This window comes from Berghia stephanieae, chromosome 1 (genome assembly GCF_034508935.2).
Source record: "Berghia stephanieae isolate SIO BIC M18660-M18661 chromosome 1, UCSD_Bste_1.3, whole genome shotgun sequence".
NCBI classification, from domain to species: Eukaryota; Metazoa; Mollusca; class Gastropoda; order Nudibranchia; family Aeolidiidae; genus Berghia; species Berghia stephanieae.
Genome location: NC_088360.1, coordinates 6,054,047 through 6,077,081, shown reverse-complemented (window position 1 = coordinate 6,077,081; position 23,035 = coordinate 6,054,047). Strand labels below are relative to the sequence as shown.

General features: G+C 34.6%; 1 protein-coding gene across 1 annotated transcript; it reads right to left on the bottom strand.

Moving 5' to 3' along the window:
* Positions 1-2,400: 2,400 nt before the first annotated feature.
* Positions 2,401-18,054, bottom strand: LOC144966662 (double zinc ribbon and ankyrin repeat-containing protein 1-like). Its single transcript, XM_078903423.1, has 16 exons — positions 17,966-18,054; positions 16,880-17,006; positions 16,423-16,570; positions 15,780-15,906; positions 15,300-15,396; positions 14,527-14,660; positions 13,980-14,110; positions 13,360-13,396; positions 12,105-12,357; positions 11,843-11,946; positions 11,201-11,369; positions 8,538-8,626; positions 7,594-7,674; positions 6,807-6,940; positions 4,959-5,033; positions 2,401-4,407 (listed from the first exon to the last, which is right to left on the bottom strand). Exons 2-16 carry the CDS (start codon positions 16,986-16,988, stop codon positions 4,251-4,253), a joined length of 1,845 nt encoding a protein of 614 aa, XP_078759549.1. The 5' UTR covers positions 16,989-17,006; positions 17,966-18,054; the 3' UTR covers positions 2,401-4,250.
* Between the last annotated feature and the right edge of the window lie 4,981 nt (positions 18,055-23,035).

Here is a 23,035-nt window from a genome sequence, read left to right as displayed (position 1 = left end):
TGTATTATTATATTTGTTATTTTTAATGTATAATGAAATGTAAGCATTTGAGTGTATTCCTCTTTGTTGGATCTTGTGCTTGTGTCCGGATGAGACTTATAGGTGATCTCAAACTAAGTACATTGATGGTATGCTCTTGGAATCTACATCTAATCCCTATTTGTTCCCAGTTCCCCTTTGTCTTACTTTTTCTTGGGTGCTTTAATTGTAATTCTATAATTTGACTATCCCATTTTCTTCCTTTTTACTGGCGCTGATATAACCTAAATTGTTGCAAGCGCTGTAAAACCCTTAAAAACAAACAAAACAGACTTTAAGGCGATCTCAAACTAAATACGCCGATGGTGTGTTCTTGGAATCTACATCGGTTCACTAGTTTAACCATTCCCCGTTGTCTTACTTTTTCTCGTGTGCTTTCAATTGTAAATCTAGAATCTTTGACAATCTCGTTTTCTTGCTTTTTACTGGTGCTAAAATTACCTGGATGTGTCGCAAGAGTCTTAAAACCCTTTAAAACAAAGCATTTTGAGCACGCTTGATTGATATTGCAGTATAAAAATGCTCAACTTTTCTTGAAGTCCCCATGTAACAGCAACATTGGACATGTACATAATAGGCACTAAAACAGGTCATGTAACCATTTTACTACCCAGTATGGTGAAAGAATGTGAGTAATTAGCCTATTCGAAGGGCTGCACTTTGCATTGCTCATAGCAGGAACAAGCATTGGACTTAAAGGTCAGGAGCCGAGTTTCGTACCTGATCACAAAGCCATTGGTTGCTTAGAATTTGGAATGAATCTCTCTTGCTTCCCATTCTGAGCCAGGATAGTCACTCTTACTGTTTCTTCCTCCAAATGTCATTTCTTATAGTGAGTCGATAGGTCACTCTTGCTGTCTCCTTTTTTAGTTACTCTTGCTGACTCTTCCTTTCCCTTGTTTCTCCCATTGTGAGTGAAATTGATTGTAAGCTTCAATTTAATTACAAAAACAAATCAAATGAACGTTTCGGTTTTCCCCTTTATCAACAAAACAATGAATGAAACACCACAGATGAATGAAATAATGTGGTAGTGGCGTAGTAGTTAAAATCATTAAGGGGAAACCCGAAACGTTCATTTGATCTGTTTTTGTAATAAAATTGAAGCTTACAATCAATTTCACATTATGATTTATGTCTTCGAGCTTCGAGCAGCAACATTTACATTACCCATTGTGAGTGGGGGAGGTCACTTATGTTTCTTGCTTTCATTATGGGTAGGGGAGTTTAGTTACTCTTGCTGATTCTTCCTTTCCCTTATTTCTCTCATTGTGTGTGTGTTGGGGGGGGGGGGGGGTGTCATTTATGTTTCTTCCTTCGTCCTGTATCTAACGCTGGTTAGGTAACATTTGCTGTCTCCTTCCCCTTTTATTTGGGGAAGTCACTCGGAACTCTTCCTTCACCTTGTATCTAATATTTTTTGCTGGTTAGGTAGCTTCATTATATGAGTACAGTGGAACCTCGCAATAACAGGCATGGTGATCCGGCCTAAAATCCCTGTTATAGCCCAATTTCAAGGAAAACAGCCCAAATGGCCTAAATCACCATTAAATACACATGTAATTTGCAATCTCTCTCTCTCTCTCTCTCACTCACTTTCAAGCTGACCGTTTTCTGTGTGTGTTTTGTGCTACCCATTGTCTGCAATGTTATAATGAAAATGATGTAATATAGTAGTAAGTAGTCTATGCACATGCACAAAATATTCACGAACCAGGTCTAGCCTTGCCCTTAGCTATAGGCATACCTGAGCGTAATATGGGCTAATATATATTCATTGTATTTGGGGGGCTAGGCCAATAAATTTTACCAAGGCAAAGAGGGGGGAGAGAGATTTAATAACCCCCTTTTACAAAAGGTTCCCGTTACTGTTATATGTACTGAGGTTCCACTGTATATTATAGGCTGGGAAGGTCACTCTTGCTGTCTCTCCCTTCCTCTTGTATCTTCCAATAGGAATCTGAGAGATCACTCTGTCTCTTCCTTCACCTTTTTAGATCTCATTGTGGATCAGGGAGGAATTCCATAGCGCAACATTTCTCTCTGCTTCTACCATCCTCTTCTTGATTGTTTTGGGGCAGCCACGCTTTCTATTCCCCTGAGAGGCACGAGAAAGTTTTTTTATTTAAACTGCCGGTAAATCCTCCATATCGAGTATTCATACAAACAAGATCCTGTTCATTTCTCTCATATTTGTCCATCTTAGTCTGAATACAGCCAGTAGACCCCTCCTGCTTATACAATCTAACAGTATTACAAACACATTTAGATTTAAACAGAAAACAAATGGACTCTAGCCAGTATCATTATTCTAATATGTAGCAACATTGATGCTCGGTTTTAAGATGAACAATCAAAGCATTTATTTTTTAAAATTTATTCATATTACCAATGAATTATCCAATTGTACATCATAAATGACAATGATTATAAAAAATAATATCTTTATTTATAAGAGGAAATTTTGTAAAAAGAAAATATATTAATGACCATCACCTCGGGTAAGCAGAAGAAAAAGACAATCTGCTTCATGCTTTTAAAAAATCTCTGTAGATTGTAATTGACACCAAATCACAGTGCACATGTATAAACATGTCATCTAGTTCCCTCTTATTTACACGAAAAGGCTTTCTTTTTGACGTTTCTCAATGATGTGTCCAAAAAAAAAAAAATCCAGTCAGTAAGGTTAATGGGGAAAAAATTATGTTTGTTCGAGTCAAATATCAATATAAATGATATATTTCACCAAATTACTAATAACAGTACTTTAAGGAAAAAGGAATATGCATTATAGGCTGAACTTATAATTGTAACATTCAATGTTTTGTGGTGTTATTAGGGATTTTCCAGTGCAACAAGATCAAATCAATTGTATGCTTGTTATACATGTAGAATCGTTCTAGCGATATTGAATAATGGAAGAGAATAAACAGATGAACATTATCATAAACCGTGAAACTTGGGATTGAATGAGCATGGATCCAGCAAGACCTTTGATTCAATAAAACTCACAATTAATTCCAATTGGTTTGGGTCAGTTCCATCATTTTACATTCCAGAGCCTGAATACAATGTGATCTAACCTTCACCCCTACTGACCTCAGTGATTCCAAAGTCCAATGTAAACCTCACTTTATTGACTCGCTTTTAATATGACATATTTACACAAAACCTTTCTTAAAGAGACGATAAATACATAAATGATCTATATAAAACTGAAAGGTAAAGACAAACTGTTCCACATTCAAATCCACTCCAAAAACTAAGAAGTAATTTTACCGTATAATACACTATGAACAGAAATATAAACTAATTGAGGCGTCAAAGCAGGGTTTTGAAAAAAACCAGACTCTTCAGCAACCATGCCATTAAAGCCATTTAAAAAGAAATCGACAAAAGAGTGAAATAAAACTATTCAATGAATAATACAAAGCAAATCAATCAATAAACTACAAACAACCATTCAATGAGGTATCTGCAAATTAGTTAAAGTAAGGCTACTTTCTTCACGTGACCAGGAAGAATACTTAAACGAACGGTAAGTGAGACATAGATTACTCATTGAAACCTTTAAATATCACCCTTTTGCTAGCCTTGGATATGATCCTACCCTTAATTGCTCTCAAGAAAAAGAGGAATTCCTAATATGTGCGTGATTTGGAAGTTGAAATGCTCGTTTTACTCCAACTCCAAGTATTCCTTTATTCCTATGCATTGATTGTTTGGACTTGGACAATTTATCCTCACAAATGAAATGCCCATCTACAAGCTTGACTAAGCATGAGTAAACTGACATATCACAATATGCCCACAGAGTGTTGTATAAATTATTGGCTGAGCTATGAAAATCTTGGAGTATTTATGACTAAAAATAAATGACAATAATATGTACATGGTGAATTTTAATGATTCAACCATGCTTCTTACTTCATAAGGTTAACAGTGTTCCATCTATACTCCGATTTGTTTATCAAACCTTAAAGAAAACAAAAATAAGTATGAAAATAATGGTAAATTTCTACATTTCGAATACAAATTTCTAATAATTAATAAGGGCGTATGCATTATTGGACTTGGAATTTTACAAATTCAAGTTTGAAATTGTGGAATAACGTATTGCTGATTTTTATTAATTTTTTGTTTGTTTTGTTTTATGTGTGCGTGGGGAGGGGGGGGGGGGAAAATTAGAAATCCTACAAATGCTATTATTATTAGTATCCTTTTATTTTAGCTTTTGTCATTTTTTCAAGATGAGACTGTCCAAGTGCTGATGTAAACCTTTTGGTGATACTCTCATAGCCAGCCTTGACTGCCAGGTCTAAGGGCGTCTCTCCTCTTTCATTTTTCACATTCTGATCTGCCCCATTGCTGTGAAAAGATGTAAAGTGCAAATGTCATACTTGAATGAAAATGACTAATATTTATCTACATTTACAATGACAAAGTGCCATGTATGTATTTCAAACCCACTGAACTCGTTTAACTCTTCAAAAACAATGACTAGTTTAAATGTAGCAATCTCTATGCACATGGCATAGAATCAAGGATATGACCTATATAAATAAGCATATCGAGGGTATTCAACTGAGACCATGCAAGCACCATGTGTGGTTTTTTAAAAATGTTAGCTTATATAATATTAACACCCAACCCCTCCCTCCCCGACGTTTATGACCAACAGAGACTAACCATAATCCCGTTATTTGGCGGGAATAGTCATGTGATCTAAACACACATGACCAGTTAGCTCAAAGATAGGGCATTCTAAACGTGTTTGTCGAAAGTGCATCTCTCTCGCTTCTGTCCGATTGGAGTCAGAAGCCTTCGATATAGATTCTACTTTACTCGTGCCAAGCAACAAGATGAGACAGTTTCTGCAAGCAACATATTGATGTATTATGTATTAAGCATGAACTTACAAGAGCAGAGAATCTATCACTTTCATTCCAGGTGGACCAAGATTTACGGCTTCATGCAGAGCTGTATTTCCTTTGCTGTGAGAACAAATCATTAATGCATGATATAGGTATGGCAAGAAAATCAAATAATTTAAAAATTGACAAGGCGCATTCCCTGTATTAACGGAAATGTCAGATACTTTGCTTTTCTATATTTCAAACCAAATTGCCACATTACGGTAATCTAAACTTTAGATAACTAAACTTAATCGAAAAAATTTTCAAGCTTACTTTTGAACCTGACATGTTTACTATATATCTATAGCGTATTGCCAATCTACTTCAGATTTTGTTTCCAGGGGAGGATGGAGGAGGGGGGAGTAAATAGGTACAGTATCTAAGTTTTTTAATCATCAATTTATTCTCAACTGGATGAAATGACGATTAAAATTTCTCAGTGTATTTAGTGCTCTAGCACCAACACCTCATTGTCAACAAGTTTCATTGAATATTGAGCTTTAGATAGATTTGTACTTTGTCGACACAATTCGTAGCTCAACAAAATTTTCATAGTAGTAGTAGTAGGCAGGTCTGCATATTGCCGTATATTATTACTGATATTTGTTTAAAATGAACAAACTAACAGCTTGAAAATCGTGGGCGAGAAAGGTTGTCTCAGATTAGACTGCTATTCTTATCAGTGTAATGAAAGCACTCTATTTGTCATTATTATCTACAGTTCATCTCAAAAGATTTGAGAGGCTTTTTTGTCAAAAGATCAGGTATTCACTCAATTGTTGTTAATTAAATATCAAGTGTGTCTGTCTCTAGCCGTGCAAACAACAGGTGCGGTAATTTTTTATCTTTAGCTTATATTAAAGCCCAACCCATCCCCTACCCTTGTGACATACAGAGACTAACCAGAATCCCGTTATTTATCAGTAATAGTCATGTGATCTAAACACACATGTTTAGTGTTATTGAAGAAGCCGAACTAATTCTTTAAATATTTTTCTCAAAATCACCTCTCTTGCACTTACACAATTAGATTCAGAGGCCCTCGAAATATTATTCTGCTAAAAAAAAATATTTATTTAAAGATTACCTTTAATAACATTCAATGAGAGAAGTATCTATTTAAGGAAGATAGTGGCAATCGTGCACATACGATTATAATTTTGTAAAGATGACACAAAAATTTTGATCATTACAGGTTTTAAGTCTACTTTATTCCTTTTAACTCCATCTGGAGCATAGGGTATCCACCATGGATCTGGGACAGTCTCTGGCTATTACCTTTGCCTCCCTCTGCATCATTTTGACAACTTTTTATTTCCAAAGATTGTAACATAGCTGCCAACCAGTACGATAAAATCGTATTTAGTACGATTTGGCCAATCCAGAAAAAGAAAAAAAATCCAGAAAAAAAAAAAAAAGACAGAAAATCTGATAAAAATTATCTTGGGAGAAAATGTTAAGCCCAAGTCTCAGTAATCTGCTTCTGTCACCACCTCCCCATCAGCCTGCCCAGTATGATGATAAAGGTAAGCTTCTCTTAGTATTACAGTTCTGACCATTCTAGTACTTAAGAACATTAATAAATATGCCATTTTAAGACATGAATAGGGCGTCCGCACCGCACCGCGTATAATAATACGTTTTTGCATTTTGAAAAGTTGGCAGCTATGTTGTAAGTTGGAGGCAGTTTAATTCAAAAATTAATAAAGATTTATTTCAAGATGATGATCAAATTAATCTGTTTTTAAAATTATTTCATGCACATTCTTCTTTCCGTTACTTTTATTTGGAAAATTAAATATTATAAAAGTGATTAGGATTTGACAACAGTGCAATAAGGGCTGTACTTACATTGAGCTGGGTCCATGAGCGTTCACTTCTGCTCCCCCTTGTACTAGCACTTCAACTGCATCAACGTGACTATTTTTTACTGCAACATGCAAGGGGGGAAGCTCATTCTTGTTCAGACAATTGGGATCGGCTCCCTTGAGGAAAAAAAAAAAAAAAAGAAATAATTAATGTTAAAGAAAAGATCAAAATTGTTTTGATTACTGTTGTATTTCTCTGGACTGTGCTCAATTAACTTTGTAAATTGAACACAACGCTGTCATTTCACATAACATTTTGTTCAACCACTGCAGGAAATAAAAATATTTGCAAGAAGGAAATGCCGATCGATTCTCAGTCATGCATATTTCTATTATTTGTAGGAGAATTTGAGACGCAAATTCAAAGGAAAAATAATATCAACCTAACAGTATCTTTCACATGATGCGAATAATAATAAAAATGATAATAATAATAATTATAATAATAATAATAATAATAATAATAATAATAATAATAATAATAATGATGATAATAATAAAAATAATAATAATAATTAAAACAATAAAATAATAATTAGAATTAAAAAATTTTTAAAATAATAATAAAATATAATAATAATAATAATAATAATAATAATAATAATAATAATATAATAATAATAATAATAATAATAATAATAATAATAATAATAATAATAATAATAATAATAATAATAATAAAAATATAATAATAATATAACCATTTCCATAAGTCAGCAATGAATATTTTGTACTTTTGTGATCAAATACCAATTTAAATGAGAACACACCTCATCCAAAAGTTGCTGAATTTCACTGACAGATGCATCGACTTTAGCACCCAACTGTTTAAATAGGCTAGCATTCACTGGCTGCAAAATTGAAAATTAATAAAATTAGAAATAAAAAAGAAGTTCATAAAAATTTGTTCTTTCTTTTTAAAATTAGAATGGAAGTGATAAATTGGTAATGATATCAATGCAATTTAATGTCAACAGCATCTGAAAAAAAGTATAATTAACCAATTAACCAGTTAACTGCCGTATTCTAGAAAACAAGTATTTAAAAATTTGGCTAGAAAACTTATCGTTCAAATATCGATCGATTTAAATGATCCTCGTCATGGCAAAATCTATAAGACCTGGGACCTCAAGAGGTCTCAGATTTGAGAGATTTGACCATTTGACATACAATGCAGAGTTAATGTCCTAATCAGTTCTATGTCTTGTCTCTGAATAAAGTCAAGCAACATTCAATGAGACTAGTGTGTGTGGATTGATACAATGATGGCAAACACTGATTGTCAAGGTGTTCTTAACACGTTATATTCCTGAGTCTCAAATGTCACTGAGTATCTAGCTGGAGACATTGAATTTTATAATTATATGAGTACTAGTATATTAAAGCATATCTGACAGTCGATCGGTAGGTCCTGGGTTCGAGCCTCGCTCGACGCATAGTTGAGTCCTTGGAAAAGACTCTTTACTCACATTCTCTCACCGTACTCAGGTGTAAAATGAGTAACTGGCCATTAACAGCTTTGTCTTTGTCCGAAAAATTGTAATATCGCCTAACAGGCGTCATGTCTCGTCCTACATGTTAAATGTTGCTGTTGACCAGCGACCCCTTGTAAAGCGCTTTGAGCACGTTAAGTGGATATTGCACTATATAAAAGCTCATTTTTAATTTTTAAATGAATGAAATGAACGACAGAGTATGTGGAGCCATTTATTACCGATAACTTTGGTGCAGTCTTTTTCTTTGCTTTAGGTTTTCTCACTTTTTTAATGCCTCCACTTCTGGAAACTATTTCCTCTTCACTGTCTGAGGACACAATGAAAAAACTCAGTAAATAAATTTGTAATCATCATTACTTTATAATACAGTTGAAGAACTAAAGCTCTCATAATTCCTAACACATAATATAAAAGTGTACTGTGTCTGGAATTTTTAAAAATACCAAACTATAAAGCATGACATGGAACTAAAGCATGAGTATCAACAAAAAAAAAAACAAAAACAAAAAAAATCATTTTCAGGAAGTAACAAATTGTAGTAAATTGATTCAGTCAAAGTTACTATTTGAAACACCACTTTATCAGAACAGTCGCTTAATTGGAATGATCTGTCTCTAACATAATTGTTTTCTATATACTTTCTACGGGTGAATTGGAATGCATCCCAATTAACTGAAATGATTTCATAGCTTCAGCAAATGTAAGAATTTTTTGGTTCCAAGTAATCATAAGCATGAGTACAGTCCAAGCCGGTATTAGGGATGCTATTAATTGGGACGATTCATTGGGAACAGATTTTTTTTGCTATATAAAAAGTCATACCATTTCCAATTCCCAGCAATTTAATTGGGACAGCCCATCGTGTAATAGGGATAAAATTTGACAATGACCGTCCCCATAAAAGGGCTTTTTCATTTTCTTCAATCATTTAAAACGATGGTTCATAAAATGCAAATTATTCTTGTGGGAGAGTCAACAAAGAGTGTGTTCGTAACGTTCATGGCAGAAGTGTGAACAATAGAATTTATCTGTATCTCCTGTTAGTGTCTATTGCGACAACCAATCGGCTGAGTGGTCAAACCATTCGTCATGTCATCACAGAGATGTGAACAAGAGAACTTACATGTATCCCTTATCAGTGTCATCAACTACCATCGTCACGTTCATGATCATGGGTCAATAGGTAGACAATGCATTCTTAATATGTTGTTTACTTATGCAACCATTAAGATTGGCATATTCGGTAATTGTTTTGTGGAGTGAAATTTGTCTCTCATTGTTAGAGGTAGACTTAGATTTGTTTTTCATAAAGACATGAAATGTCAATAAAAAAGGGCTTGGACTGTATTACCAGTGAAAGGAACAAGAAGGTAATCATCCCGTGTCTTCAAATTCTTTTTTTTAAAGTCGAATTAATTAACAATGACATTGAGTTTATCATATTCATTCCTTTTGATATCGTAATATGTTATACTTGAGTCATTTTCCAGTCTTGGTGAACAAAACATGATTAATGGGAGCACATGTAATGATGCAATGGTTGATTTTATTTTGACAATGCAACCCGTTTTGATTTAAATTGTATAATGTTTAGTGGATTATTTTGGGAACAGAATTCATGTGTCCTTGATTCATTTGGCCTTTTTTCAAGATATGGGTGTAGTGGCAATTTCATATGAATGTGAAGTTATAAGACAGGCTAACAAATTCTCTTTCATCATGACTGCACACATGTAATGTCAAATGTAGCCAAGAATGAAAAATGAAATTTCAGACAACAAATCAATGTACGTTCCGTTTTACTGTATATATAAATATAAATATATAGCCACTGCAAATGATGGGTGTAATCTTGATATGTTCTTCCAATGGAGGCCACAAGTAGAATCAGTTAATTGGAATGCCATTTAATTGGAGTTATTTCAGTATAATGGTGCAGTTCTGATTAAGCAACTTGTACCGTAGTAAAATAAAACATTAAAATGTAAAAGATGATAATAAATAAATCATGTAACTGCCAGAAATCCACTTAATCCTTCAAAGTTGAGATTCATTTTCAATAAAATAATAGTTATTTATCTAGATAGAACTTCTGACCTGTTTCCACAAAGAGAGCAGTAATAGCTTTGTGACTCCGGCTTTAATCAGTGAAGTAATGTAAAATTGGGTTCTGGTGAAATCTAAATCGCATCCATATTTCTGCTTTCTCAAGGTAAATAGTAAGAAAGTTTCAGGTACAGTAAAATCAAACCACATTTGCAAAGGATTAACAAAGAGACCCACCATCTACACCCCCCCCCCTCCACCCCTCCCAGCCCACGCCACCACCACCAGTCAACTATCAGTTTCTCAACTCGGGGCTAAAAAGAAGAGACGAGGTCAAAATAACTTGACTCCGGATCGGACATACTGCCCTCACTCACCGCTTCCTTCTGGAGAGGGATGAAAAACCCCTCTGCAGAAGATGTAACTGTGACCTTACAGTTCAACACATTTTAACTGAATGTACAGAATTAGAACAGATAATGTCACAACATTATGAAAACAGGGACTTGAAGTCTCTGTTCCAGTCGTCGATCCGCTTACAATTTTAAAGTATCTGCAGGAATGTGAACTCCTGCAGAAATTGTAAATAAATATTTTTACATAACAAACATATAACTATTATGATTTTATAAAGATTTTATTACAACAGTACACGTTTTTGAGCAGCTATGGCCCCTCAAGGCCGATAAAAATTGATAAAAGACAGAAACGGGCGCTTAAATTACCTAAATAGTGTCGAAAGCACCGTTAAACACCTAAAAACAAACAAACAAACAAATGTATTTTTTTTAAAGTTTAGAAAATGGGTGGATATAAGAAATAATATCATTCTTACCCTCTTCTGAGTCAATCCTCTCATCAATCATTGTGTGAGAACTGAGATATCCCTCTGATCTAGACACACCGAGTTGCTTGCCTACAAATGGATCCTTGCCACCGCGGAGAGCAAAGGTCAGAGTCAAACTCATTTCATAGCCATCTTCCTGGACAGAACTGGATAGCAACTGAAACCAGACAATGATGATCATTTACTGAATACATTATATGGTTTAAAGTAAGACCATGGTCATTACAATTTCCAAATATTGTTGAAATAATCTCTTTAATCCAGGAAAATTTGTGAGCATGACTTTTAGAACTTAGTACACACCGACAGGTCAAAATGCATTGAACACAATCAAGAATAACTATTTTTCTTAAAATGGTTTGAAATATTGGACATCTTGTGATACTCTTAAACGAACATTAAATCAAAGATCAAAATAAACTAAATTCCAGCAATTCTTGTACATATTTCACTGGTGGTTTTGGGTGATTCGGGTAGATTGTACCTGAACCTTATTGCTGTGTTGTATGTGATAAAGACATAAAGTTAGAAATTAATGATAGAATTTATTTTCGGCTCTGTTAACTGTTCATGTTGTTGGAGTCTAAATTACAGAGATAAAAGATCAATTTAAAAACAACTTGTTTATACTTTGCCCATTTTCGGCTCTCCTATCAGGGCCCTAAACTCTGCATCATTTTGAGTGTGTGCTTTCAGGTGCTGACAGATGTGTTCTACTTGCTTCCGCCAGTAACCTTGAGGATTGGAAAATGCAGATTGTTATATTTGAAAGAAAAGAATATTAAAACAACAGTTGTAATAATATATAATTAATAAAATACAACAGATCATTATCATAGTATCTGCAACAGGGTCAATGAACAATACATTCAGTGCAGTGATCAAATTTTACCTCTTCCAGGACTGACAGCTGTTAGCAAAGGCTTCCTATCCCTCATTTGTTTCTCAAACGCCATTTTCTCCTCTTCTTGTTCTTTTGTCTTGTCGATCTGTCTCTGTGATGGGTAGAATAATCCCACAGTTTGCGTTGACTCATCATGCGTGATCTTTTTGCCTGGTCTGATGTCATCATTCACCCCTTTAAGACCTTGAGGTGCCGGGACAACGAAACCCGATGGACTGACTTGTACTGGCATCCATTGGTTCTGAAGGAGAAATTTTAAAAACAAAATGAACATTTATATAGAGAATTTCTTTGGATTAGCCATGCTCAATACGCTTCACAATGTTTTATTTATTCCCCAAGCAGGCCATATAGAACCATATTTCTATTACAGAGAGTACCAGTCACCTGTTATGCATCCTTTTAGTAATAACACTTGTTAATATATTTCACTGAATGTAGCCAGGTACTCACCTGAGTCAATTGGGGTGATATGCGTAAAGTGCCTTACCCAGGACGAGAATTTTCCATGTTGTCACCCATCCAGCCACTGATCAATTTAACATTGCTCGACTTTAATGACAATACACAAAATCATATCACTGATCAACTGAGCCACATCAAGTGGTGAATGACACCGATTCAATAATATAGCTTATTATAATGTCTAATAAAGATTTAAAAAACAATGGCAAAAGAGTGATGATAATAAAGGAAGATATTACATTATTATGTTCAGTATACCAATAAAGGAGTTAAGCAAAAAGAGACAACGTGTGCAATTTTTCTCTAATTATTATTACAGATTTTTCTAGATTTCCATGGATTTGAAGGAGGCTTGAATTTGGAGATATATCCTGCATTCCATATTTAATACCATATCAATCCAAATACGCTGCCTGATGACATGAAACCAGAGAAATTCTTTTTTTTTTAAATTATGTAAAGCATCAGTTAAGGAATTTTTTATTACATTGACATTTTTACGTTTATACTTTTATTCAAATAACATTCTTTTTATGACAAAACTGGAACAAAATGAATAAAAGTAATCAGATAAAACACAGTATTACAGATTTAAAAATTTTCTTCACTTTCATAGTACTCTATTGGTTTTTTTTCCATTGCACTTTTTAGTGAAATATTTTCCTGCATTAATAAATTATCTACATCTTATGATGACTCGAGAAAAAAATATTTGCATTTTTAAATGCAAGAAAAATAAAATCATGAATCATATTTTTTTAAACTTTTAAATACTTACCGGGCCTGGATACATTCCTTTTGAAGTCGTAGTGAAGCTGAAATATTTAGATAATGAAATATTTTTAGAATTTACAATCATAGACACATCAGAGCTACCAAAAGCATTTCCAAATTATTTTACCGGAGTCATGTCTAATTTATGAAATTTGAATTACAATGCAATTCAATTCTAAATTCTTTTTTAAAAATTATTTAATCAAACAAAACAACAACAACTTTTTTTTTAAAACTTGAGCAATGATATAGAGCAATATCCACTAAACGTGCTCAAAGTGCTTAACAAGCTAACAGCAACATTAACATATAGGAGGAGACATGACGCGATAATACATTTTTTTTCCTCAACAAGTGCTGTTAATGACCAGGTACTCAGTTTGCACCTGAGTACAGTGACAGAATGTGAGTAAAGACCCTTCTCCAAGCACCCAACCATGCACAGCTCAGAGCGGGACTCACACCCTGGACCTTCTGGTCTGATGATGATGTCATACCATAAGACCACATAGCTGCACAAAAGAAAATGCTATTAATTCACTATCAATATTCTTAAAGTCTGAGAAAGAAGGAGGTCTAAGGATCAAGAATGTAAAAAGACACAAACATGATGTGTAATCTTACTTGAGAAAGTCTGAGGCACGTGGGTATCTGCTAGGATCAAACTGGATCTCAGGTGGTTGATCGTAGCTAGTGGGTGGAGGAAGGCGTTGTGTTGCCCATGTCAGGTCTTGAGATCCAATTCCATTAAAAATCTGACAGAGAATGAAGGAAAAATGAATTTCTTAAATGTGAAAGACAAGCATTCTCTATCAAATTGTTGTGCTTGCCAAAGATGGAATGTATCGCTTGCATGACTAATAGATGTCAATGTCATCAAAACCAAATAAGAAGCTTTTATGAGTGAAAACAATATTTTCAACAGTTATATCAGTAGCTAATTGTTAACCCTTAACAAGCTATCATAGAGGCTTTACACTTAACTGGAGAAAATTCTGTTGATTGATAAGAGACTGTCTGAAAAAAATAAAAAAGTTTAGATTCTTTTCATTATAAAAAAAATGAAACTAGTATCATTTACTTGTCAATCTGATACTTCAATATTATATATTTGACAACTTACTTATCCGAATTTATAGGAAACCTTAGGTTAATAGATAAAGAAGCTTACATAAGGCTGTTGTACTGTAGAAGATGGATAAGTTTGGTGACCGGGAGAATAATCTCGTGTTTCTCCTCTTCTTGTTTCCAGGAATCTGGTGCCAGCGTGGGGCTTGTGGTGGTTGCTGCCTCTGACATGCATGTCTGTAACAAGGAAATGAGAATGAATCTCCAGCCTTATCTCAACAATAAGGATTTTCATTTACCCTGACCATTACAAACTTGGAAGTTTTGTCTTGTGTTTTGTTTTTTACCATAATAAAATATGTTTTAAAACTAATTATCCAAATTCATTAGCATAGGCTCAAACAAAACATATTTGATAGGTCCCATGTTAAACCTGTAATTGATATATACCAGTGTAACTTGAGCACATGGTGTGATTTTGAAAAAAGTCACAGCAAATTTACATTTAAAAGTACTAAAAGCTAAACACAATTATCAGCCCTTCATTAGACTATTAAGTTGCAGTTAAACAGCTATTAAACTTTATCGTTGAGAGGCTCATGCTGTAAATAAATCTCTACAAATAACACCTCTTTTCAATATACGGAAAAAGTAGTAGAACTAACGACAGACAATCAAGAGGACCTCATATCCAAGTTGTTAAAATTGAAAATTACATTTGTAGTTAAATCAAAAGAAAAAAGCTCAGAAAGGTGGTTACCTCACGAGAAAAGATGGTAGCTCATATAGTATAACGGGGGGATAGTAAATGAGTCACTCAATAAAATTGGATATCCCTATTTAGCTAAAACTATCACATCATCTATTTGAGCATACCTGCCATCATTTGTTGTGTTGATTTCATCTCTTCCAAATCTGTCCACGCAGATCCAGGAGTGGTTGCCAATTTACTTTTTGCTCTTATTACATCATTCTTTGAAAAATAAAATAAAAATATTTATCACAACGTCACGAGATTTATTGGACGTTCTAGCAATCATAATATAATAAAAGATTTTCTTATTTCTTGATATTTTAACAATGCTGCCAAAGTAAAATGTGGCAATTATACTGAATAATAAAGACCATAACTTCGTTCAAAGTTTAAAATTTCAAAATGAACTGAGTTCATTGTATCAAATATCCTGTGACACTTCATCAAGGTTCGAAGAAATTTTTCAATTGTAATAAAATTTGTTTTCTGACTGTTCTCTTTTTGAATAGGCTTCCAGTCATAAGTTACTTTGCCCATTCCATTGGAGAAGCAAACAACAATTTTCACTATTCCTTTTCTTTTTGATCACTGCGAAAACTCACATGGGCTCTTCTACGTTCCAAATCATCTTGAAATCCAAGATCATCATCCTCAACAGGCACAGATGGAGGAGGCACATAATTCACTTCAAATAGTTTGGTAACAACATTACTTTCTCTCATACCGTCACTGAAACAGAAGGTGAAAATACAGTTTTATTCATTCTCAAGCAAAAATGCTGATGCTCTATATACTCAAATTCATTTTTGATATATTGAGAGAAGATTGAGAGAGAGAGAGAGAGAGAGAGAGAGAGAGAGAGAGAGAGAGAGAGAGAGAGAGAGAGAGAGAGAGAGATGACCCTAAAAATTTATCTATAGATGAATTAGCTATTTGAGAGAAATTGACATTTACAATAGTTAACAGCATTAATGTGTTACCGAACAAACTTTCTTGTTCTATACTTGAAATAAATGTATTAACTTATCATAACGTAAGTAAAGTTTATACAAGAAGTACAAATGATGCTAAGGAAAAAAAAATAATTAATTAAATAATTGTTAAACGCCTTTTCCGTTTTAAAAAAAAACAATTCTACAGCTTTTTCTACATTACGTTAATGTACTGTTTTTTTTTCTTTCTTGTCGTTGTTGTCTTTGGTTTTTTTGTTTTTTTTAATCCATGGTAAGGGGGTAGGGATCTCACCTAGACAAAGCCAGTGCTTTGACTGTCTGTTTCCCAGCTGGAAGAGTAAAAGGTCCATGATATTTCATCGTACACCTGTCACCAACTCTCTGGAAAGGGTTTGGTTTGGTTCCATTTATTGTGTAATGGATTGTTGCTCCTGCACTCTCTGTTTCAGTAAAAAACAAAAATCATAATGAAAAAAAAAATAAAATAAAATAAACCATGGTTATAAATCTAGCAAAGCAAATACGGTCTAGGATGGAGGTATCTTACACTTCAGAATTGAAAAGCACCTGGACTGGAATGGATTTTTGTTTCACATAATCCCTAAAAAAAGTATAAAGGGAAATATTCAGTTCCCCCCCCCCCCCCCCCGCCCCAATCCACGTAGGTATAACTATTTTTACAATGAAGTAATGCTTCAAACAAATGCATATGACTGCGAATGGATATAATGGAATTAGAAAATACCAACCTGTCCTGAGTTCAATCTTTGTATTCGAATCAATAGACTGCTTTGACCTTCCAGGAATTGGGGGTCTGAGAGGAATGACAGTAGGAACAGCAATCGATCCGGCTGTCATTGTGATTATAAATCCTTCCTAAAAAAAAGATAAATGTTTTAGGTTGCTTAATTAATGTTGAACTGAAGATTTAAAGAGAAAGCACTCAAAAATAAGAGCAACAACATTGCAAATTATGTCTTTAACACCAGCGGGACACTGCCCCAACAGTAAGTGGAATTTAGAACTAATAGTTTTCAGATCAATTTTGTTCTTTTTCTTGTGTATACAACTTATTCATGGTACTCCCTCCCTTCCATCTTCCTCAGATAATTAACAGTTCTCGCCAAATTCAAAATAATGAACAATACCGCTCTTATTTATTAAATTATTTTAATGAATTAGGAATAATAGCATGGAAAGTATTTCTTAAATTATCCCATTTTAGAGAATTCGAGATTATTTCCATCCTTTCTTATTTATCAAACTGAGAGACTGTTGGTGTTTTAAAAATGTTGTAGAAGCTATAATATTGTCAAAATCTCTTATATGGAATCTCAATTTATCTTTACTACTCGGAGTTGAAACTGCAGTAAAATTATCGATTGTCGATATTGATGTTTAAAACACGTTTTCTGGCAGATTCTGAGATCAGTATCACTTGTGTTGATTGATGTTAATGTAAAAACCCTCACCAACATACGAGACTGATATGAGTCCAGTTGCATTTAAATGTTTTATGAGAATCGCATAGATGACAAAAGAAAACAACTCGCCAAATATGGGGGGGGGGGGTCATAAAGAAACTGAATTTTAAAAAATAATAAATCAGCCATAAAAATGCGTGCTGATTTAAGTTTAATTGATTAACAATCTTGTTCAGGCATGCTATATTTCCAGACCCGAAGCAGTTTAAACAGATACTGGGATTATTGCGGTTCGTTAGTTCTGCTGGCCTGTGGAAGTTATCGAAATCAAATATTATGATAATAAACAAGAATCTTTTAATTTATGCAATTTGAAACACAGTTTTGGGAATGAAAAAGGGAGAAACTTACTCGTTTTGTGTAGCAACCACCGTAGCGACGCAATCGCAGGCTATCGATTGGACATCAAGATAGCCGACTTTGGAATGTATCCTCCACGCAAAAGAGTTTATTTCGAAGTGTTACCATCGAAGTATTAGATACGCTATTATTTATTTTGTTTGTTGACTGTTTGTTTGCCGTTGCAAATGCCGTTCAATATATTAGTAGCTATGACAGACCAAAGCCAAAGTCACTGAAAATGTATGTGAAAATATGGGATTGAAGTCTTGTCAATCCTGATATCGTTTCAATCCATTGTTGCTCTATCTATCCCGATAGAGCAGTATGCTAACAGGTTACATGTCTCATATTGTTATGTTAAATGTACACTGTTCCATCATCTCGAGGATTTCTTTTTTTTTAAATTATAATTAAGTGCTTGGAATATCATTCACATTTTATCAATTTTTGACGAACCAAAATACTTTTAACAATTCTGAGTGGCTTTGTCTATGAAATAATAGAATGATGTTTAAAGAGATATTCATAAACAGATATCAGCTCAGGAAAATAGTTGGCATGACACGATCCTATGTTTTGTTTGTGAGTTTGTTTTTTAAAGTAAAGGAAAGGGGGAAAGAAAGAAGGATAGGCCTTGAGACTGCAGGTATTTTATTACATGCGTGAGCATGGTCAATGACGGCTGGAAATACCCAGCATGATATCCCGAAAAAGTAATGAGTTTTAAAAAAAACAAAACAAAAACAAACAAAAACTAGAGCATTAAATAGAGCAATATCTACTAAACGTGCTCAAAGCGGTTTACATGGAGTTCATATTAATAGCAACATTTAACATATTGGAAAGAGTCAAGACGCCTGGTAGGCGATATTACAATCATTAAGGACAGAGACAACGCCAGGTACTTATTTTACACCTGAGCACTATGAGAGAGTGTGAGTAAAGGGCCTTTTCCAAGGACTCAACTATGCGCCGCTCGGAGCGGGTCTCGAACCCTGGACCTTCCAATCCAAAAGCGAGAATCATAACACAAGACCACATAGCCGCACGACAAAACATGTTGAACACCTGCGACAGAAATAGGACAAAGGTGATTGGTTCACTGAGGGTTGTTCTTGGTGGCAGTCTACCCCGTTCTGTAGCCAACCAAGAGGCTATAGATAGTTCGAAGATGACGTCACTCAGGCCTTTGTTATTGTTTTTTGCCTTCCGCGTTTATGAGTAATTCTCACTAAAGGGTATTAACCGGACTATCAACTATCATGGTTACACACAGTGTTGTGTATTAGTCCGTTATACTTCCGGATGGCAATGTTGTGAACTTCTTAGCCAAGCGCATACTATCTATAAGCAGTCTGATAACAGAACGCATTTTATGGGCCTGTTTTAACTGTGTTGTACTAGACAATATTTTGTGCTGGTTTGAGAGAATTCCCATTATAACATTGATCCTATAGATAGTATGCGCTTGGTTAATAAGCTCACAACATTGTCATCCGGAAGTATAACGGACCAGCACACAAAACTACGTGTAACCATGAACTTTTATAGCCTGGTTAACACAGTTTAGTGAGAATTACTCATAAACATGGATGGCAAAAATCAACAACAAAGACCCGAGTGACGTCAACTTCACTCTATAGCAATTTGAGTTATGAGACACACAAAGAACAAAAACCGAGTTATGTTTTTGTTTTTAAGGGTTTTACGGCGCTTGCGACACATTAAGGTCTTATCAGGGCCAGTAAAAATGAAGAAAATGGGATTGGTAAAAGATTCTAGAATTACTATTCAAGCATCCAAGAAAAGGTAGAACAAAGGGGAATTGGTTCAAATAGGGAACAGATATAGATTCCAAGAGCACACTATCAGTGTATACTTAATTTGAGATCACCGAAAAGGATCACCCATACACCAGCACAAGATCCCACGAAGAGGAACACACTCAAATGTTTACAAATCATATGTAAAAAATGAAAAAAAAAATAACAATGCATAACAGAGAGATGATTTACAAGGAAAAAAATATCATCTCCCAAAACTATAACTATACATTTGACTGTTTGCCTCCCAGCCAAGGATTCCGGCCAAGGTCAGAACAAAACTAAGTAATCTCATTCCAATACAAAGACAGAAAGCAATTGGAACAGATAAAGGGGTATAGAAGACACAACAAGTACCCCCCCCCCCCCTTCTGCTCACTATGGGAGGTTGGGAACCCCACCCAGAAAAACATGTTATGGAAAGCAGATTACATAATTCATAATCTTCGATGTTCAATATTTTGCGGAGGATCTCAATCAAAGCCTCTGTAAAAAAATTAAAAACTGAAGTATCTGCAATTCGTAAAATTTTAGAATGTGAAAAGCGCTGGAAATCGTACATTCATCCAATGTGCCCGAAAAAGAAAAGGAGGATGACACAAGTTGGTTCGAGAGATTCGGAATTCAGGGCCTGCACAAACCGTGTTGGACACATGTGAAAGAAATAGGTCAAACGTGATTGGTTCAGTCGGGGTAGTTCTTGGTAGCAGTTTATCCCGCTCTGTGGCCAGCCAAGAATTTCACAAAGACGCATTCTCGGGATTCCTACAACAGTAGACACACTCAGATTATCTTCATTTACATTCTCTCTCTAAGAGTGATAACATATGGAGAGAGAGAGAGAGAGAGAGAGAGAGAGAGAGAGAGAGAGAGAGAGATAGAGAGAGAGAGAGAAACATATCCTATACACGCTGACATCCTACTGCCTTCCCCACAGTAAAGGATTTCAGCAAAGGCCTTTGCAAATGAAAAAGTTTACAGAAGAGGTGTTTCTAGATATATCAGGACTAAATGTCTGTAGTAAAAAAAAAAAAGAAAGACATAAATTGTATTGATTTGGTCTCCCCAAAAAGAAGAACGCTTGACAGATGATCTACGAACATTGGCAAGATTGAAGACAAAGGGTTTATAAACAGCTTGCACAGAATAGAAAACAACCAACGCTTCACGATTACTATTTTTACAAACAATAAGGTAACATTTTGTTGTCGATAAAACATAAAAAGAAGAGAGAAAAAAGAAAAGAAAAAAAACCCATTCGAATGCAGCCTTGAACAAGAATGTTCCAAGCCCGTAGAAAACTCAGAGGGACATGAACTATCGGAATGGCACAAGAAAACTGGTGCTTAGATGCTATTTTTTAGCTTTTCCGCTTTATCGACACACTAACCCGAACTCCCGATGGTGTGCGACTAAGCGGAGTCGACTGTCCTTCCATTACAACAATGAGACTATAGCAATTTAGATTGTCAGACCTGCAAATAAGTACACGTGAAAATATCTAAATAAGTAAATAAAAGAATAAATAAATAAATAAAATAGATAAATAAATGGATAGATAGATAGATAGATAGATAGATAGATAGATAGATAGATAGATAGATAGATAGATAGATAGATAGATAGATAGATAGATAGATAGATAGATAGATAGATAGATAGATAGATAGATAGATAGATAGATAGATAGATAGATAGATAGATAGATAGATAGATAGATAGATAGATAGATAGATAGATAGATAGATAGATAGATAGATAGATAGATAGATAGATAGATAGATAGATAGATAGATAGATAGATAGATAGATAGATAGATAGATAGATAGATAGATAGATAGATAGATAGATAGATAGATAGATAGATAGATAGATAGATAGATAGATAGATAGATAGATAGATAGATAGATAGATAGATAGATAGATAGATAGATAGATAGATAGATAGATAGATAGATAGATAGATAGATGGATGGATGGATGGATGGATGGATGGATGGATGGATGGATGGATGGTTAGATGGATGGATGGATAGATAGATGAATAAATAAATTTGGCGGGTTTTCAAGAGCCCAATGTTCATTTCAATTCTTGATTTCCCAAGCATGTCACGTGGAACCAAATTTAAGTCACCTGTTGGGCCAATTTCTGTACTGGTACATCAGAACTGGTCACTGACGATAGCAAAGTACTCAATCACACGAGTGGGGTTATATGTGTCAAGTGCCTTACCAAAGGACATAACACCGTGCGAGAGACTAGATTGTTGTTTTTTTTTGGTTGTTGGTGATTTAAACCGCTTGCGTCATTTCACCTTACTCAGGTATAGAACAATCAAATGACTTAGATCTAGTTCTAGAGTACCTAATAATCAACACATAGTACACACTCTCGGGAGAAGCCATAAAGCGTTCTAGTTCTAGAATCCGAGCGTGCCGAAATCCAATGCTCATGGGAGATAACGATATATTACTACTGTATATCGTATATAGATAACATTCGGTAACCCAGCCCCATCGTGCAGTATTGCAGAGTTTGCTGGAATTCGGTGTGTTTGTTTGTTTTTAATGGCTTTACGGCGCTTGCAACACATTTAGGTTTTTGAAAAAATAGAACTTTTTTGTTTTTGTTTTTCAGGGTTTTACGGCGCTTGCAACACATTAAGGTCATATCAGCGCCAGTAAAAAGGAAGAAAATGGGATAGTAAAAAGTTCTAGAATTACAATTAAAGCACAAAAGAAAAGGTGAGACAAAGGGGAATTGGTTCAAATAGGAAACGGATGTAGATTCCAAGAGCACACTATCAAATTACTTAGTTTGAGATCACCTAAAAGTCTCATCCAGACACAAGCACAGGTCCCAACTAAGAGGAATACACTCAAATGTTTACAAATCAAATAATTTAATATGTAAACTAAACATAATACAATGCATAATAGAGAGATAATTTACAAGGAAAAAAATATCATCTCCCAAAACTCTAACTATACATTCGACTGTTTCCCTCCTAGCCAAGGAACTCCGGCCAGGGTCTGGACAAAACTAAGTAATCTCATTCCAAGACAATGACAGGACACAATTGGAAAACGGGTAGAGGGGATAGAAGACACAGCATGTACCTCCCCGCCCACTATGGGAGGCCAGGATCCCCACCCAAAAATAGAACTTGGGGTAATGAAAAAAAGACTAGAATTAGAAGTAAAAGTACCCAAGAAAAAGACAGATAATGGGGAGTGGTTCAAATAGGGACCAG

Excerpts from the sequence above, each read along its gene's own strand:
- LOC144966662 (XM_078903423.1), bottom strand. The coding sequence starts at position 16,988 with ATGACAGCCGGATCGATTGCTGTTCCTACTGTCATTCCTCTCAGACCC. Across the intron at positions 16,571-16,879 it reads AAAGATTGAACTCAGGACAG|AGAGTGCAGGAGCAACAATC; the intron begins GTTGGTATTTTC and ends TTACTGAAACAG. Across the intron at positions 6,941-7,593 it reads TTCAGCAACTTTTGGATGAG|GGAGCCGATCCCAATTGTCT; the intron begins GTGTGTTCTCAT and ends TTTTTCCTCAAG.